The sequence below is a fragment of the Tamandua tetradactyla genome, chromosome X (assembly GCF_023851605.1).
Source record: "Tamandua tetradactyla isolate mTamTet1 chromosome X, mTamTet1.pri, whole genome shotgun sequence".
NCBI lineage: Eukaryota > Metazoa > Chordata > Mammalia > Pilosa > Myrmecophagidae > Tamandua > Tamandua tetradactyla.
Window position 1 is genome coordinate 102,835,176 of NC_135353.1, and position 19,476 is coordinate 102,854,651.

General features: G+C 46.7%; 1 protein-coding gene across 1 annotated transcript in view; it reads right to left on the minus strand.

The window, feature by feature from the left end:
- Positions 1 to 1,961: 1,961 nt before the first annotated feature.
- Positions 1,962 to 19,476, minus strand: part of NALF2 (NALCN channel auxiliary factor 2) — a 33,424-nt gene continuing 15,909 nt past the window's right edge. The window contains exons 2-3 of the mRNA XM_077144813.1: positions 5,301 to 5,472; positions 1,962 to 4,890 (exon numbers count right to left, since the gene is read on the minus strand). Of these exons, the coding sequence (XP_077000928.1) occupies positions 4,505 to 4,890; positions 5,301 to 5,472 (558 nt within the window). The 3' untranslated portion in view covers positions 1,962 to 4,504. The remainder of the gene's footprint in view (positions 4,891 to 5,300; positions 5,473 to 19,476) is intronic.

A 19,476-nucleotide genomic window follows, 5' to 3' on the forward strand; every position in this document is an offset into this window, starting at 1 on the left:
TGTGCTCAAGGCCAAGAGAGCTTGGCCCCCTCCTCATGGGCATGCAATGAGACAAAAACTCTAATGTTTTTGTCTAATGTTATACAGAGCATATTATGGTTGCCCAACACACATAAGGTCAGGTTATATTGTGGATGTATAATGTGTCTGTTTACTGCTGTCCTCCTGACACCTAGCACAGTGCTCAACATCTAGTAATTGCTTTGTAAATATGTTTCAAATGAATGCATTACTAAGTTGAAAGCAGACAGTATGTAATAAGTACCACGATTAAGGTACAAAGGGTTATAGAAGTAGAGGGGAAGAAGAGCTTCTTTCCCAGCTTGGGGGAGGGAAAATGTGGAAGTCTTTATGGCAGGCAGCATTTGAGCTGGACTTTGAAAACCAGGTAAGGCACTGAGAAGCAGAGGTAGAGTGAAGGCATTCCAGGTAGAAGAAACAGTGTGAGCAAAGGTGGGGAGGTTAAAAGAAAAAAAAAAAAAAAGAAGCAGATCTCATTCAGTGTACAGCCAGTAGGGAAATGTGGGGAGCCTCTGGTGGAAGATCAGGCTGGTAGGATAGGCTCAACATGCAGAGTCTTCAATGGCAGGCTAGGTTTACACTCTACAGGCAATGTGGAACAATCTAATATTTCTGAGCAGGGGTGTAATAGGTTTGCTTTAGGAAGAGTAGATGTAACTTTAGGAAACTCAATCATGGCAGGAACTCTTTTAAAAAATGTATTTTGGGTGCTTCCTAATAGCCTGGCACTGTGCTAGGTGGAGCCTGGAGTGAGGTCAGAGTAAGTGGAATAGAACTTTAGTTAGTAGGCTACTGTAATAGTCCAGAAAGAGCTATGGAGGGTCTGAAGTAGCTAAATGAGAGTGGGGGTGGGAAGGATAGGAAGGATTTTGTGCAAATTTCAAAAGCAGAATTGATAGAGAACTTGGTGACCATTTTAGGTGGGGGTGAAGGAAAGAGAAGAAAGACTGAGTGACTAATAGTAATAATAACTATTAACATTTGAGTGGTTCCTTTATGCCAGATGCTGTGTATAGTGCTTTACATACATCATCTGATTCTCACAAAAACTCTTTTGACGGTTGAGGTCAAAGTAAAGAACTTGTTCAAGGTCCAATGCAAGTAGAAGATGGTGAGGCTAGACTTTGAACTCATAGACTCAGGCTCCCAAGTGCATGCCCTTACCTTCCATGCTATGCTGCTCTGGGGGAAACTGGAGGGCTAATGTTTTACTGGCAAAAATAAGTCAGCAGCTCAGCACACCAGACTCCCTCCTCACTCATGCTCTCTCTTTCCTCATTTATATGAAAAAGCTGGCAGTGGAGGACTGCTTTCTACAGCCCCTCCAGCAGTTCTGCCTGAGTCCCCTTCACTCCTGTGGTGGGAAGATGGAGCTGGTGAAGTCATGTAGAAGATGAAGCTGTTAGACTAGAACCAAAGGTGGAAAGCCGGTCATTCCCAGACCACATGAGTCCTGCTGCCTTGTTTAGTCCATACAAAGGCTTATTTCTTTTCTTTCTTCCTCTTTTTTTTAAAAAAGAAAGACTTGAGCCAACATTTAGGAAGTAGGGGGTTACACATAAAAATCCTGAGTCCTGCCTTCCCCTGAAGAATCAGAAGATCTGACAACACTGGGCGCACATTCCCTCAGGACAACTCCGGACTTTAGCTGACCCCTTTAGATAGGGTGGGTGCCCTGCAGTTCTCACTGCTTACAACTTCTGAGCCTGCACTTTGTCCCAGCCTGGCCCACTTCCCTCATTTGCTGTTATCTGCCTGATCCCTGTATGTGGTTGAGTTAGGGATCCCTTGTCAAGAATGGCTGACTACAGAGCTGACCCTTTTTTTCTAAGATTAGAGTAAAGAGGGGCAGGGCGCAGGGTCAGTATCCTCTGGTTCCACCCCTCCCTGAGCCACAGACTGTTTCAACTCCACAGAACAAAGTCATTAAGGGAGGGTTATCATCAAGTCTTACCATTTATTTCTTTTATGGGGTTAAACAAGAGCAGAGAGGCCTCTGCCCCACAATGCAACGAAACAGAAAGCAGTACACATACAGAGACTCTCACCGAAACACAGAGGCAGGGGTAAGAGGGAGGGCAGAGACAACTGAATCATAGCTGGGTAAGGGAATGAGGGATGGAGGGCTACTAGGAAACCAGCTTGGAGACTCTGTCATAGGAACTAGTGCAAGAAAGTCCTACTCATGAAGCACAGTGTAGAAAATGGCATAAGAAAGCTGCCCAGCTCTGCTGCCTGTGATGGAAGGGAGGGGCAGCTGAAGGGATGGTGGAAAATCTGGGTGGTGGGGTGGATAGGACCAGTCAAATGACTTAAGAGGTGAAGTGTGGTGCCCCTTTCCCCTGCCAGTGGGCAAGGCCCTGGGCTAGTCTGAGCCAGGGGTCTCCTGGGCACTTGGTGAGGAGGAAAAGGGGATGGGAGTCTCCAAGGGCCCATCCCCTGGTACTGTACAGGTTCCCCCTTTACTTCCCAGTCCCTTTTCCCCTCCTGAGGATGCAGGATTTAGAAGGCAGTACCTAGAGTCTCTCTGGAGCCCAAGCACCTGCCCTTTTTGCTTATGTATAAGCATCTCTGGAAAGGAACCAGCACCGCTTCCCCTCCCCAGCTGACAAGAGCACTCTAGGGACAGGATATGTGGGTAAGCCCCAAGTGCTGAGGGCCAAAAAGGGGAGTGTGTGGGCAGCGGACAGGGTGAGGGGGGCACACTGTGAGAAATGAGAAAACTGGCAGGGAAGGACTCCCTAGTCTCACTAAGTCTATTTGGGACCTGGCTGATGCCCCTCTTCCAGGGCAAGCTCCCATTCATCCCTAAGTCAACCAGTTCCAGCTCTCTCCTCCCCATCCCCTGTTCCTTAGCTCACTGGCCTCACATCCTAGAATGAATGATACGGGCCAGTCTGGGACTGAAAAGCCTCTGGGCCTGTCCCGGGAGCATAGTTCTGGCTCCCTTTCATGACTGCTCCTTTTGGCTTTCAGATGTCCCAGGCAATGTAGCTCCCCTTCCTGGCAGACCAGAGCAAGGCCCCCCACCAAAGGTTCTCAATGCCTCTTTTTTCGTCAGGTCCTCTGGCCTGACTAGACCGGTCAAGTCTCTCATCCCAGGGACAACAGTGCAGTATCTTTTTTCCAAAAGGTCCCCTTGCCAGTCTCTGGCCTTTCTCCAGCAAGGGGCATGGGTGGCTGGAGCAGGGGACCCAATACAGGATGAGGAGTAGTCCGGTTGCCCCAAACTTGGGATGGGAACCCTTGGGGTCAGGAATGGGGAGACAAGAGTACTCTTTGGTAGGCTGGGGAAGGGGACAGGGTGGGGGTGGGGGAGGCTTGTCTCTGGAGAGCTCTGGGGGCATTGCCACCAGATTCTCCTTCATGGAGGCCTGGGCTATGATAAGATGCGGAGGGGAGAACATGTGAAGACCCAGGCCAGGCCTGACCCACTTGGGCTTAAGTCCCTCCTCCCCATGGAGATCAGAAATGGAAATGTCTTTGGCCCCAAAGCCAAGATCTCCAGGGAAGGAGTGGCCCTTGGGAGTATGTGCACCTTCTGTAAGATAATGACCCTTCAGACAGCAGCAGCCTGACCACATGCTCTCTGCCTTCCATTTTGAGGTGCCACAACTCAGTTCCTGAGGACAGTTCCTCAGTCCTCAGTTCCCAAGAGGACTCCTTAAGCAACTTTCTCTGACTTGGGGAGCTGTCCTGGAGCCTGCCTCAAAACCGATCCCCCACCACCCCAAAGCCAGATGACAGTAGCCTATTCGGCCATATACCCTCTCTAAATCCTCTGTCCACTTCTCTCCTCTGTTCTCCCCCTTTCCCATCTCCACTCTCTTGTGCCACTCATTTGGTACCCCATTTCTACCCCTCATTGCAGGGGGGTAGGGCACAGCTTAACTGGGTCCCTGACCTAGCTCCAACCGTGCGCACCTCATCTTCCAGCCTGGTACTACAACTGCGATGGCCCCACATGGGCAAGGTGCCCTGAAGTGGGAGGAGAGGTGCTGCATTGCCTGCCATCGCCTGTAGGGATGTGGGCAGGAAGGAATTAAGGATCGTGGCAACAAAAGGGATGTGGAGGGGGGGAAAGAACGTCTCCCCTCTGTGCCCAACTAACATTCCCTGCAGGGCTGAGGCTGGGTGAGCAGTCTCCTTTCCCAGGGTCAGGGCTTTCAGCCGTGGTGGGCATTTCCAGCCCCCACTCCCCCCTTTTTTTTGCTAAACCCCATGGATGGGGGCCTGGGCAGGGGGCGCCTACTGCTCCTGCCTTTTTCTCCTGGATGAGTTTTGCAGCTTCCTGGGGCCCTCTGGCCGTTCTGTTGGCGCTGCTTTTGGGGTGCGGGTAGGTTGGAGGGGGTATGGTCCCCCATGTTCCCCCGCCCCCCACCTGGCCTTGTACCTCCCATGGGAGGAGCCCCCTCCCCCCCACCTGGGGAGGGGCTGGAGCTGATGTCAGTGTGTGGTGGAGGTCTTTCCTCCCTCCCTGCTGTCACTCTTCCCGTGTAAGGCCCTCGTCGAGGGCAGGCAGTGCCTCCAGCCCCATTCTCCCACCATCCTGGTTGCTGGAGAAGGACACCACGGTGTGGAGGAGCATGAGAACAAGGACACAGAGCCGGATCCTGCTGGGGCTGAGGCGGGAGCCCCCAGAGACCGGCAGCAGGGAGGGCTTGTGGCTGATGCGGCCTGGGGGATCGTGGCGGGGGTGGTAGTGGTGGTACTGTTGGTGGTAATGGTGGAAAAAGGAGTGGTGGAATTGCTGGTGGTGGGTTTTCGGGGCCTTGGACTCCTTGAACTTCTTCTTTTCCGACTCACAGGAGACCCACTGCACATCACAGCACTTGGTTTCTGGCCGCTTTGGCGAAGTATCCAGCAACCCTGCCAATGGATAAGGAAGGTGTGGTGGGGTACTTGGGGGACAGTTGGCTATGCCTCACTTGGAGAGACTGTCAAAGCTGGGACTGCTCGGTTAGTCTTTTGCCCAAGTCTCCTTTCCCTTTGCCCCTCAGTGCCTTCTCTTCATGGATCTTTCTCTCTCTTGGACTCCAGCTGGTTTTTCCATGATGACTACTTGGCTGGAAATGTTCTGGGTAGAGATGGTCACTTTGGCCTTTTTCCCTACTCTACTTGGCCCTGTCCCAACCTGGGAACCTCCCTACTCACTCCTCCGGCCTCTTAAACTTCTTCTCACCTGACTTGCCTTTTGTCCTCCCTGCTCCCACTGCCTTGAGCCTGGTGCCTGCCCCAAGACCCCGGCCTCCTCCCTCTTCCCAGTGCTCTGCCTTTACCTGCACAGATAAAGCCAGGGAGCCCTCCGTACACCATTTCCTCATTGTCGGGGAGTATAAAGGGGCACCGGGTCTGCACCTCCAGGCAGTATTGCTTGCAGGGCACCCAGCGCTGGCATTCCTGCTGGGTCACGCTGAAGTATTCTGAGCACAGCCAGGCCTTGTAGACAGCCTGTGGGGAAAGGAAAGAGCATCAGCCCACTGCCAGCCCTTCCCACCTCAGAGGAGAAGGGGGGGGGGTGCACTTGCAGTCTATCAAGGGGAACCTCACCAACCCAACTCTAGGATCCGAGTGATGGAGATGAGGAAGGGTATGGCTCAAGGCCATATATCCTATCCAACTCCCATCTCATGGTCAGGACTCCTGGGTCCCCCAATCTGCAGTCACCCAAGACTTAGAATTTGTGCTGACAAAATTACTCACATGTCAGAGCTAGAAAGGGCCTTGCCAATCACTCCATCCAACTCTATCATTTTACTGTCAGCCCAAACAGGTGTCCTGACTTGTCTAAGGTTACCTATAATGAGGCACAGTTCAGTTTTGTTACATTCAGCGAACATTTCTTTGGCTCTTGGTGGAATTTTCCGAATTCAGGAAAGAGATGGAGAGAATAATCCTTGCTCTGCCTCATCAGGGGGCTCTATGGATGAAATAATAGGATGCAAATGAAAGTGTTTCCTAAATTCTGAAGTACAACACAAATGTGAAGTGTTATTTTTTTAATCAAAACAGGGACCTGGCTTACCAGGCAGCCATGTGCCTTCAAGCTCTACCTAACTCGTGTGCTATCCTGTTGACTTGGGCCCTGGTGTGGGCCGATGCCACAGACACTGCTACATTTCATTTGGAACTTCTCCTTTGCAGTTTCCTGGGTCTATTTCCTGTCCCTCATCTAGCCCACACATACCAGGCACTGGGTCCTGGCTAACAGATATTCTCTGCTCCATTCTCTGTGGTTATCATCAGGGTTTTGGGACAGACAGCAGCACTACTGACATTTGAGGCAGGACAATTCTTTGTTTGTGAGGTTGTCCTGTAGGATGACATCCCTGGTGTCTATTTATTAGGTGCCGTTAGCACCCCCTCCCCCCAAGTGACAACCAAAGCTTATCTCCAGACATTTCCAAATGCCAAATGTCTCCTGAGGGACCAAACTGCCCCCCATTGAGAACCAATGCTACTTAATCTTTGGCCCTGGACCAGCAGATCAGTATCATCTACGGGCTTTTTAGAAATGCAGAACCTTGGGTTTGGCTTCAGACCTGTGGGGTCAGCATCTGCGTTTTGAACAGAGTGCCTAGGTGAATTTCACGCATGGGGGTAGAGAGCTACCCACATTCAGCCCCTAGTATCTTCAGGGACACCCTCTAGCATCCCTGGGACACTTGTTAAATATGCAGATGCCCACCTCCAGTTCAGCTTCTAGAAGACTGAGGTGGGCCTGGGAATATGTATTTTGAACAAGGAATCCAGGTTATTCTGTTGCAGGAGGCTGTTCAACCACACTCTGAGCAACATGGTCTCAGAAGCACTCTGTCACAGTTTTGTACATTCACTTTAAACATTTATACTAAAAGATAATCCCACTGTGAACATGAACTTTGACAATGCAAGCCCACACTGGCCTTTTCTAAAGTGGGGGTGGAAGGAGTGGGATTGCAGCTGCAAAATCAACCCCTGAGGAACAGAACATAGCTTGGGACTTTGGTATCTCACAGGCATCTCAAATTTAACATGTTCACAATGTCAAAATGGAGTTCTGGATTTTTTTTTAATGCCAAATCTACCCCTACTCCTGAGTCTTGACCAATTTAGTAAGTGCTGCCACCATCCACCCAGACATTTAAGCTAGAAGAAGCCTAGGTGTCAACCTTCACTCCTCTCTTTCCCCACCTCCAGCTCATCAGCAAGGCCTGCCAATTCTAGTTATCAAAGGCATATTGAGTCCTTTTATACACACCTCAATCTCCACTTCCATACCTTTGTGCAGGCCATGATAATCTATCACCTGGGCAACAAACAGTCTCCTCTTTGGCATCCCCACCCCCACGATCCACCATCCACACAGAAGTTAGAGCACCCTCAAAATGCATTCAGATAGTGTTATTTCAAACCCTTCAAAGCATTTCGAATAAAACTCAGACTTCTGACCATAGCGTTCAAGCCCCTGCAAACCTTGGCTGTTGTCTCTCTCTCCAACCTCATTTTCTACCTCTCCCCTCAAGCTCATCATGCTTCCACACACAGAGGTTTTCATTCTTTCCCTTGAACATGCCCTACTTCTTTCCACCTAGGGCCCTTGGCAGATGCTGTTCCCTTGACCTGGAATGGTTCTTCCCTCCCACTTTTGGCACAAAGTCCTTCTCATCCTTCAGGTCTCAGTTTAAATGTCAACTCCTCAGTAAGGGGCTCCCTGACTGCCCTAGTGTTTAGAGTTCTCACTTCCCCCCTATTCTTCCCTTCTTTCCCTTAATTGTTCCTTAACCACAAGTATAATTTTGTATGCATTCTAGTTTTCTTAGCTGTCAACCCCACTAAAACGTCTGATGCATGAAAGCAGACATGGGTGTGTCTCTTTGGCCACTGCGTGCTCTGCACAATATACCTAAAAACATCTGTTGATTGAATGAGCAGAGTCAGTAAATGAGGACATGTTCCTACTCTCAGTGAGCTTCCAGATTCACGGAAACACTTACCTAACTTGAATCTATGGTATAATATGATCTATACTATAGGAGAGGTCAAACTGAGGACCACTGAAGGGGAGAAAGTAGAGAAGCTGGGAAACACACTTCACTGAGGGGATGATAGGTAAGCTTGGATTCAGAGTAGGGTTTTAGGTGGGATGGGTAGAAATGAGGCATACAAGAGCATTCGAGGCTGAGGCAACAGCTTAAGCAAATGCATAAGTGTGCTAAGAGAACAGAGAATGAATGGAATACAAAGGGTACCAATCTCCTGTTGATGGATATTTATTTCCAAATTGCCACTATTGTAAACAATGCTTCAGTGAATATCTCTGTACACATGTCTTGCATGCCTATTTTAGACTTCATTTTTATAAATGCCTAGAAGTGAAACTGTTGGGATAAAAGATATGCGCAAAGCAATGAGAATTGAGTGAAGGGAGGGAATAAAAAAGAACAAGTAAAGATGAGAGGCAGGGTAACAGAGTACTGGAGAGGCAAGAAGGGGAAGTAAGAGAGGGGTTGGTAAGAGAGGGGGTAAGGGGTAGGAGTGAACAGTGATAAGAGAAGAGATAGCGGCTGCAATGTGAGGGGGTAAAAGAGAGTAGATGGGCAGGAGAGAAAGCGGCAAGAAAGAGCAGGAGATTAGGGTAAAAATTGGGAGTCATTGGGGTAAGAAGAAAGGGGTGGGAAGAAAGAGCAGGGAATTCAGAGAGATGGGGGGTGTAAGAGAGAAATGAATAAGAAGAGAGCAGAGTGGGGGTAAGAGAAGAGAAAGGGCAAAAATGAAAGGGGATAAGAAAGGGTGCGGTCATAAAAGGGGATGAGATGGGAGATAATAAGGGGCTATTAGAAAGGAGGAAAAAAGGAGATTAAGAAGGAGGTGGTGGTAAGAATGAGCAGGGAATAGAGTAAGGGAATAGGAGCCTGTGAGAACGATGAGAAGTGTAAGAAAGTAGGGTCAAAAAGAGGGATATAAGTGGGTGCAAGGGTAGTTCAGTGGTAGAATTCTTGCCTGCCATGCAGGAGACCCAGATTTGATTCCCGGCCCATGCACTTCCCAAACAAACAAACAAGCAAAATAAACAAACAAACAAAATTCAGCAAATGGTGCTGTAATAAGGGGAAACTCACATGGAAAAAAGAATGAAATGTGACTCTTGCTATACAGTATACTAAATAAATAAATGAATGAATGAATAATAAATAAATAAATAAATAAATAAAAGAGGGACATGAGAGTAGAAGGGGAATAAGAGAAAGAAATAAAAGTCAGGTAGGAGAGAAAGAAAATGAAATCACAAGACGAAGGGCCCCCGTATCTCAGAGCCCCATTCCTGCCCATCTTTTGGGCCCCTGAGTGCCAAGCTGAGGCTCTGTCTACAGTTGCTTACCCAATTTCTGCAGCTTGCACAAAGAGCCCACTTCAACCATCACCCCAAGCTGTGTGCACTTGTGGTCCCCCCTCTTATCACCAGGGCTCACAGGCCCCTGTGGGATTCTTCCTGGCCCTTCAAGTCCAATGCTCCTTCTCTTAGGTGAGGAAGCCCCGGTGGAGTTCCTGCCCCCTGCCAGGCAATGGCAAATAGCCTAATAACAAGCTATGGTGGCTGGGGTACCCCAGCTCCCCTGCTAATGGAAGGGAGCAGGGATAGGCAAGGGGGATGGGGGAGGTGAAAGGGGTGGCCTGACAGTGGGAGTGCAGCCTTTCTCCTTAATTAGACGACCCCCCCCAGTCCCCACACCCCCATCCAGGATCACCATGGCAACAAGTGGGTGAGCAGATTGCCTGGGGAGGACACCAGGCCTGTGGGTGGCAAGGCAGGAACAGGCAAGGAGCTAATGAGGGGAATGGAGGAAGAAGAGGGACGTGGGGCTGGAAGGTAATCTGATTCCTTGGCCCCACAGATGGTTAGCTGAAGCCACTGCTGGCCCACCTGCTTCAGAAGTGGCCTGGGGTCCTTCTCAGGTTAAAGGCCTGGCATTCAGTGCTACCACCTGGGTGACAAGCTCGCCTAAGGCATCTGCGGCCCTGGCCCCTAGATGGGCCTAAGTAGCTTGCCCTACCTCATTTTAGGACTCAGTGAGTCAGGGCTGCGTTGTTTGCGCAGTCACACGCAGAGCCAGGGCACTCATCTACAAGGATGAGGAAAGAGCCTGGAAAGCTGGGTTTAGGAGAACTGTGAGGCTTGCTGGAGGCGCATGCAGGCAAAAGGAAGAAATGTCTCAGAACCAGACAAGAGTCAGAGATGGAAGATCCTCAAAGATCTTTGGCTGTATAGTTTCTCAACCCTGGCTGCATATTTGAATTACTCAGAGAGTTTTAAAAAATTACCCCTGCTTGGCCCACATCAAACCCTAGACGAACTGAAACCCCTGGGGGTGTGGCCCACACATCATTTCAAAAGACACTACAGGTCATTTTAATATGCAGCCAGGGTTGAGATAGATGGGGATATTGAAATCCAGAAAGCGGGGAAGGGCTTGTCTACACTCACATAGAAACAGTGGCAGAGGGAGGAATTTGAAACCTGGTCTCCTGACTTCAATCTCGGGCCCTTCCTATTGAATAATCTTACCACCTATTGCCATTTCTAAACTCAGGGGGCAGGATACAAGGGCATGGGTCGGCAGAGTTGAAGAGAATCGGGCTTGCTCTGGGGTCTCAGGCTCTTCAAACTCCAGCCCTGGCAGGAAGGACTTCTTGATTCACACCATGTCCTCTGAGCTTAACTATCCTGGACCCTTAGGGTAGCAGTGGGGGGTGGGGTGGGAAGCCTTGACCTGGCAGTGTCCTCCTTTTCCTACAAAACCCCCTTTCCCACCTCGGTCCGGCCACCGCTGGGCTCAATCAAGTTCTGGCTGCTGCAGCCCAGTTGCTATGGGAACTGGGAAGGGAAGGAAGCAGGGAGTAACTAGAGGGAACACCAATTAACCCAAAAAGGAAGCTAGGAAGTCTGACCCACTCCTCCTCCCAGCTGGGCTGCTGAGCCACTCCTGAAATGGGAGGGGCAAGATTAACGGGGATTCCTCCACCCCCACCCCCAGGCCCTGCATCGGCTAGTTTAGGGCGGGGCAGGAGTTGCTGCAAACCTGCAGCCCTGTCCCAGGCATAGTCATCCTTACTCTCCTCTGGAAAGAAATGCCTGACTCCTTGTGGGCCCCACATGCTGTATGCACAAGCGTGTAAAGACACACACACACAGAGACCACAAACACCGAAGCCAGGAATCAGAGTGAGAGAGTTTAGAAAGATGAAGCCATCCTGAGGCTAGAAAACCCTCCAGAGAGTAGAGCTTCAGTTCTTTCCAGCCAGGAAGTTGGCAGTTCCCTTCTTGGATTCTAACTTGCTTCCTTCTCCTATTTTCCCATCCATATCCTCCCCACAGATATTCTCTTCATGGCTGCTTGTCTTCTTAATGTACCCCTGGGACCCTTGGCCAGGAGCCATAGCTGCAGAGCCTAGGGAGGGAACGCAGCAATCTGGGCTGGGCTTGCTGATGAAACCCACTCTCCACAGATGCTGCGGCCTATTTGTTACTGTCCTCCAATTCAGACTTTACAGATGGGGAAACTGAGGTTCAGAGAAGGGGAATGGCTTAGCTAAACCAGAGGTGCACAAGTAGTGAACTACAAAGCCAAGACCAGAATGGAGGTCCCCTGACCCCTAATCCAAGCCTCTTTGCACTTCATCCACTGCCCTCCTTGCACAGGGTCTGAGAAAAAGCCAAGTGCTCCTATTCCTGTTTCTGGGCTTTCAAAGAGTTGGATTAGACAGGATAAAGTCAAACTCAGTCTCCACACCCCATGGTCTCGGACATGACCCCAGGGGCAGCAGTAGTTCATTGGGTGTGCAGAGCCAGAAGGATTAGAGGTATTAGAGGGCAAATCCAGGTGGATGATCGGGTTTTACTTAAGTGGCTGGAGAAATAAGCAACAGCTGCCCTGCTTCTCAGAATGAGCAATTGTGAATCAAAATGGCTTTGTCTGTCTTGGAGGGGTGGGTAAGAACCTAGGGCCAACAGAGCTCCAGAGGGTTCTCTCACCTTCCAGCCTCTTAGGCCATCTGCTTAAAGGTCAGTGGCTGGGTGGGCCTGGCCTGGCTAGGGTTAATTTGGTCAGTGGAGCAGCAGTGTTTCTAATGCAGGGCAGCTTGAAAGTGCCTAGATGGTCCATGACGGATGGGTGAGCAGTGGCAGGTCCCTGACCTCTCCAGAATGGGAGGGACACTGAGAGTCATCTCTCCATCACCCTACAAGCTGTTGAAATTTCCACTCCCAAATCACCACAAAGCATTATCCAGCTTTTGATTGCACACCTCTTGTCACAGGGAACTCACTGTTCTACAGCAGTCCAGATCTTCCAACAATCCTAACAGTTCAAGAAGCTCTTCTTTCTTTTGTACTGAGATAACACCTCCCTGTGGCCTCACTCATGGCTCTAACCAGCTCTTCTGGGGCCACACAGAACAGCCTGCTTCCTGTTCCCCATGCCTACCTTGTAGGTCTTTGTAGACTTTCCTGAATCTTGCCTTCCCATTCATTTTTTGATATAACAGACACTTTTGGAGCATCTTCTGTGATGGAGGCCTAAGATAACAGAGACAAGATTCTTGTCTTCAAAGAGCAGGACATATGCTTACGTTGATCAGTAATCCTAAGTCCTGATAAATGGTATGTACTTGGTACAGTGGTGGCATAAAGGAAGGAGTGATCAACTGTGCTTTGAGGGCCAAGGGACTAGAAACCATCTCTGAATAGGAGAGGCGTGAGTTGACACTAACTCTTCAGACATATGTCTGAAAGTTTGGATGATCGAGTGTGAGGCATAAAGATTGGAAGCTGGGAGACCAATGAGAAGACTACTACAACAATCTGAGTGAGAGATAATGAAAACAGCAACTAAGGCAGTAGTGTTACCGGACAAAGACGGTGGATTTTTTTTGCCTGATGCACTCACATGACCAATTCCTGTGGCGCTGGGGTTTCAAGGAAGGAAAAAAGTTTATTGCTAGGTATGAAGCAGTAGATCAGATGGCCTATTGGCCCAAAACTCTGTCTCCCCAAACTGCAGTAATTCTGATAGTTTTATAGTATCAAAAGATGGACAGTAGAGTGATGCCCCGATAAATCCCAGAGTGATTTGAACAGTGAATAAAAAAGTATTTGCAAAGTCCCCTTCAGGAAATGGTGAGAATGGGGGAAAATTCAACTTCCCCAAGTTGAATTCTTGATATTCTCACAATCAGTGAGGACAACCAAAGCTATAGGCTGAGCCCCCAGTCTTGGGGTTTGTTCATATGAAACTTAACCCCACAGGGGATAGGTCAAGCCTACTTGAAGTTAGGCCTAAGAGTCACCCCCAAGAGAACCTCTTTTGTTGCTCAGATGTGGCCTCTCTCTCCAACCAACACAGCAAGCAAACTCACTACCCTCCCTCTGTCTACGTGGGACATGACTCCCAGGGGTGTGGACATTCCTGGCAACGTGGGACAGAAATCCTAGAATGAGCTGGAACTCAGCATCAAGGGGTTGACAAAACCTTCTCGACCAAAAGGGGGAAGAGTGAAATGAGACAAAATAAGTGTCAATGGCTGAGAGATTCCAAACAGAGTCGAGAGGTTATCTTGGAGGTTATTCTTACGCATTAAGTAGATATCACCTTGTTATTCAAGATGTAATGGAGAGGCTGGAGGGAACTGCCTGAAAATGTAGAGCTGTGTTCCAGTAGCCATGTTTCTTGAAGATGATTATTGTATAAAGATGTAGCTTTCAAAATGTGACTGTGTGATTGTGAAAGCTTTGTGTCTGATGCTCCTTTTTTCTACCTTATCAACAGACGAGTAAAACATATGGAATAAAGATGAATAATAGGGGGAACAAATGTTAAAATAAATTTAGACTGAAATGCTGGTGATCGGTGAGGGTGGGGGTGGGGGTACAGTATGTAAGAATTTTTTTTTCTGTTTTTCTTTTATTTCTTTGTCTGAATAGATGCAAATGTTTCAAGAAATGATCATGATGATGAATATGCAACTATGTGATGATATTGTGAATTACTGATTATATATGTAGAACGGAATGATCAAAATAGGAATGTTTGCATTTGTTTAGTGTTTTTTGGTATTTAAAAAAATACAATAAAAAAATTAAAAAAAAGATGGCCAGGTTTTAGGATAATGAGCACAATGGTTCTAGATGATGTAAGTAGAGGTGATCTAATTATTGAGCATGCACACACAGTTTACATGCTTAGTCACAGAATGTATGTATGAAAACGGTTGCCTTAACACAATGATGGGTGTGATTTTTAGTGTTATACTGAGGTACAGGTCACTTATAGGTTAAAGTCTAAGCTATTGCATTTGTCAGGTGGGCCTATTTTGGTTAGATCCAGTTTTGGTTATCAAGATAACTTTGTACTTGTGGTGCAAAGTTCTGGGTGGACCCAAGACCACTCATTAATAAACATTAGGGGGGCTGTCTTTAGTGATTACAAGACACTAAAGTTGAAAAACTGGATAAATTTGATTAAGTGAAGGTTAGTCACAAGATTTTTATAATCATAAGGGCACAAGATAAAGGCTATACGATCATTATCAGAAATCAAGGCAGCTGGATTACAGTTCAGAGATTTCAGATATTTCCTTCTGTCAACTCCAATATACCAGAAAGTAAAAAAGGAATATCTATATAATGATTCAGTAATCCTAATCATCCCTTAAATCCTAAATCTTGGTTACAGTAGAGTTAAGAAATGGGGTGGGGGGGCTCGATGTGAGAACAGGTTTTAAGGAGGGAGAATCAACAGGATTCCTTATGGATGTGGGGAAGGAGGCAGAGAGAGAGAAGTCCAAGATGGCCCCCAGATTTCTAGCTGGATGAGCAGTAGTTTAATTTGTTAAGTCAGGGAAAACAAGAGGAAGAGTAGTTTGGGGGGATGAACAAGATGAATTCAGTTTTTGGTTATGCTGACTTTGAAATATATGTGGTTAGCTAAGTAGAAATATCCAGGAGGTAGTTGGATATAATGGTCTAAGCTCAGGAGAAAGGGTCTAGGCCAGAGACAAAAGTTTGAGAGTCACCAAGGTTTAAGGCGGTATGTTACTAGTAACATAGCAGGACTACACTTCTCCACACCCTTTGAAGTTAGACATGGCCATGTGACTTACCTTGGCTAGTGAAATGTGAGTTGAAGTGATGCAAATCACTTCTGGGGAGAAGCTTTAAGAACTGGTGTATGATTTGCCATGCTCTCTTCTCTCTGCTACTGACTATGGAAGCAGTATTGAGATGGATCCTTGAATACCCTAGGTCTCTTGGTGAACATAATGAGCAGAAACCCCCTGAGGACCTGTTTGGGACCTATATTGTGAGTAGGAAACAACCTCTTATAGTGTTAAAACTCTGAGATTTGGCAACTCTTTGTTACTGTAGCATAACCTAGCCCACCCTGACTGACACAGCAGTACTAAAAGCCAAAGAAGTGGATGAGCCACAACACAGAGTCAAGTAGAGGTATCAGCTTTTCTGTTCTATAAACTCTGTTTCTGATAATGGAGCCTACGATCACATCTGCTCTCTGGGGAATGTATTGATATATTTGTATTCTTTTGGTAACTCACTAGAGATGGAGAAGGAAGGCCTGCCCTGAATCTGGGATTAAAGACAGAGCCAAGATCAAAGTCCCAACACCAAGCCCAAACCCTTTTGGGGAGATATCTATATAATTTAAGCATCCATGAAACTGTAGATCCCCTGAGGACAGGGTTGTATCTTACATATCTTTGCATTGCTCAGGGTCTTACATGGAGCTGGGTATAAAAGAGGTGCTTGCCAAATACTTGGAAACCAAGGCTCTAGCAACTAGCCCAGACTGGAGCAAGGTGAAGAGCCCAAGAAAAAGTGGAAGTAATAGGTTATGTAATGTCTGTGTATGGAATTCTATAGCTCTGAGAGAGAAATTGGGACTGCATTGGTGAAACGTACATAGAAAACCAAGCAAACAGGAAAAAAGAGGCAATTATTAACTCCAGGGAAAGCAAGTTGTCCAAGCAATGAAATTTAATCACAGTATTCTACACAACTCAGCTATGAACAATATTTAAAATCCTAATAATGTATACCTAGAATATTGTTAAAAGTATACATTTAGAATATTGTTAAAAGTATACATAATCAATATTGGATTATGAGGGGAGGGGAAGTGTGTGTGCACATGTGGTATGGCTGGCAGTAGAGAGAACTCTTTTAATAAAAAGTCTGGATATTTAAAATAAAAAAAATCATTTTCCTCCATTTAGAAATATGGAGGAAGAAATAGCTGAGAGAGCTGGATGTATTTAACTCCAAAGAGTGAGGCTCAGGGATGGGGTTGCTGTTTTAATTATAATCAATGATTACAGCTAGCTAGCTAGTGATGGATAGATAGATATAGGTTAGATTAGCTAGATGGATAAAAATAAAAGGCTATAGTCATTTATTAGCTGGATATGCATATATGCATATATATATATCCTTATAGCTTGTACATATCTTTTAAAATTACAAAAATATATTAGTTTGCTAAAATAAAAATTGAATAAAAACATGATCTGCAGCCAGGAACCTCAAAGACAACAAAACAAAATCCCCAAGATTTGACCTGACCAACCTTGCCAGATAGCCTCACACTGGAGAGGCCCCAAAGCCCCAGGCCCTGTGCTGCCACTGTCACCCCACCCCAGCCCTGTCCCCAGCTCATCTGTTCCATTACCAGTGAATGGGCCATAGGCTAGGGCCAGGTAAACTTAGGCCAAAAGAGCTAATGTGGGATCCCATAACCAGAGGGAGGAAATAAGATGAGAAAAAGGGAGCTTTGGGGGCTTCTGTGCCATAGTTGTGCAGGCTATTTGAAGAATGGTACCAGTGTGATAGTGAAAACCACAGTTTCCTTTGAGTTGCACACATACACATGTGTGTGGCATAAAATTCCACTCCACCTTTCAGGCACTTGTTTGCCACATACAGCTCATCCTTGGCCCAGGTCTAGGAAGCAATCTTTAGCCTTCTGTGGGGATCACTGTGAAACCAGCTCCTTGCCCTTGCCTGACCTCTTTCCCAAATGCTGTGCCTTCCTAGACAGATGAGATGCTGGGGAAAACAGGAACCTGGTAAAAGGTGACTGTCAGCTGCATCTTTGAGGATGAGGTGAATCAAGGTTTTGGCATCCTTCCATCTCCCTCTCTGCCTCTCCCCTTCCCCATCTAAGCATGTCTTTGTGCCCTCACTCACCAGAATCTCCCCAGTTGCCTTCTGGTTCTCAACCACACACACACACACACACACACACACACACCTTCTGCCCCCCCAACTCACCCCCCCTTGGCCCTGCTTCATCTCCTGCTTCCAAATAACCTTCCCCTACGCAGCCCACACCAGTACTGTATCTCAACTGGGCATTAGCAATCACTTGGATTAACACACATCTAATTAAGGTCAGAATAATAATAGCTACTACTTATTAAGTGCTTACTATATGCCAGGTTCTACTTTAAGTACCTGACATTTATTAACTCATTGAGTCCTCACAGTCACTCCCAGATGTAGGGACAGCTCTTTACAGATAAGGACAGGAAAGCCCAGAGAGTTGAAATAAAGTTTTCCAAGACCACAAAGCCAATAAAAATAATAGTGGCTAGCATTCCTTGACCACCTTCCACCTTGCAGGCACTGTGTTCTTAAGAGATTAGCCTGCTGCATGTCACTTAAGCCTCATAATGACCCTAATTTCTTAGGTGGAGAAAGTGTGGTTCCAAAAGAGGTTAAAGAATGTGTTCAAGTTCTGAAGTACTCCATGGAGAAGACAGATTTTGAACTGGAATTTGAAGCCAGAATTACTTGACTTCTTTGGTGCCGAAGCTCTTATATACCACACTGCCCCTGGGATGGTCTCTCCAATTAACCATTACCATCTAAGTAATTAGCCAGTTACTCATCTCTTTTTGATGGAATTTGAGGTCAAGTTGGGGAGAGATTTCTAGGTCTGGAGAGGGGGAGGGGTGATTTCTGCAATCTATCTATTCAATCCACACCTTACATAAGTAAGGTTTTCTTTGCATATGGGTGTGGGGGGAAGAATATTTGGGCACTAGGGGATACAAATGATCATTTCTATCCCCCCATCAAAGCATTCCCGTCTCTCCTCTAAATGCATACATCTATAACCTGGAAGATAGAGATGTTGAAAAGAGGTAGCGACGGATTTGCTTCTTCCAAACTCACCAGCTTCCTACCTGGAGCCTGAGGCGCACTATTCCTGCTCTAATCTTTGGCAACTGATGAAGGGAGAGCAGCTGTGTCTAGCAGAAAGGCTTTCTTGCCTTAGGTCATGAGTTATCCGGACCCAGTTCCTACCATCTGGGGGCTTCTGGAAACAGCCTTGCCTTGGAAGACTCCAATGCTAGAGACAGTTCCTTCAGCAAGGTCTCAGGGGGCAGCTACACACTCCCCCAATTACTCCTTCCCAGTTTAATCCATAAATGCTCTTCTTCATTGTGACAGCTTTCTTTGCTTCAGCCAGATGGGGGGTTAGGGTTGGGTTCAGATTCTGCTTTGGCCTGTGAGCAAAGCACTTCCTCTCTCTGGGCCTCAATTTAGATCCAGAAAGATGGTCCCTAGACAAGTAGCATGTATGGTTTGAAGACAGGGTCAAAAATCTTTAAATTCCAACAGTCCTGGGTCAAATACCAGGTCTGGTCTAATCAGTTCTGAAACCTGAGGCAAGTTACTTAACTTCCCTGATGCACACTTTCTTTACCTGGAAAGTGGAGATAAGTATCTACCCTTATATTTCTGTAAGGCTTTACATGCCTGTAAAGCAACTAGAACAAAGTTTTACCTATAGCACAATTACACCAGCATAGATTGGGTAGTATCATTACCTGTTGCTCAGAGAGTTTAAGTGACTAACTCAAGGTCATCCAGCTCCAAATCTTACCAGCTGGATGATCTTGAGCTAGTCACTTAACCTCTCTGGGCCTGTCTTCTCTTCTGTAAAATGGGGATGAATATATATGTATTTCACAAGGCAGATGTAAAAATTAAGTAAGATAAAGTATATAAAGGGCCTGGGATAGTTGTCTTCTTTTCCATTTCCTCCTCTTAGTGCTAAGATTCAAATAACAAAAGGGAAAAATGTACCACAAATGTGATAATAAAAAGGTTACCATTAATATATATAAATGAGTACATATAAATCAATAAAAAACAGAAATGTGAACAGACAATTCACAGAAAAGGCAGTACAAATGGCCTATAAACAAGAAAAACAAATGTTTGACCTAAGGAATGCAAATTAAAACCAATGCTATTCCATTTTTCAGCTACCAAAGTAGTAAAGCGTTAAAGATATCATGATACCAAACATTGAAAGTTGTGGTAAAATAGGTAGTCTTACACTTTTGGGGAGAATATAAACTAGAAAAATCCTTCTGGAAAGAAATTTTATA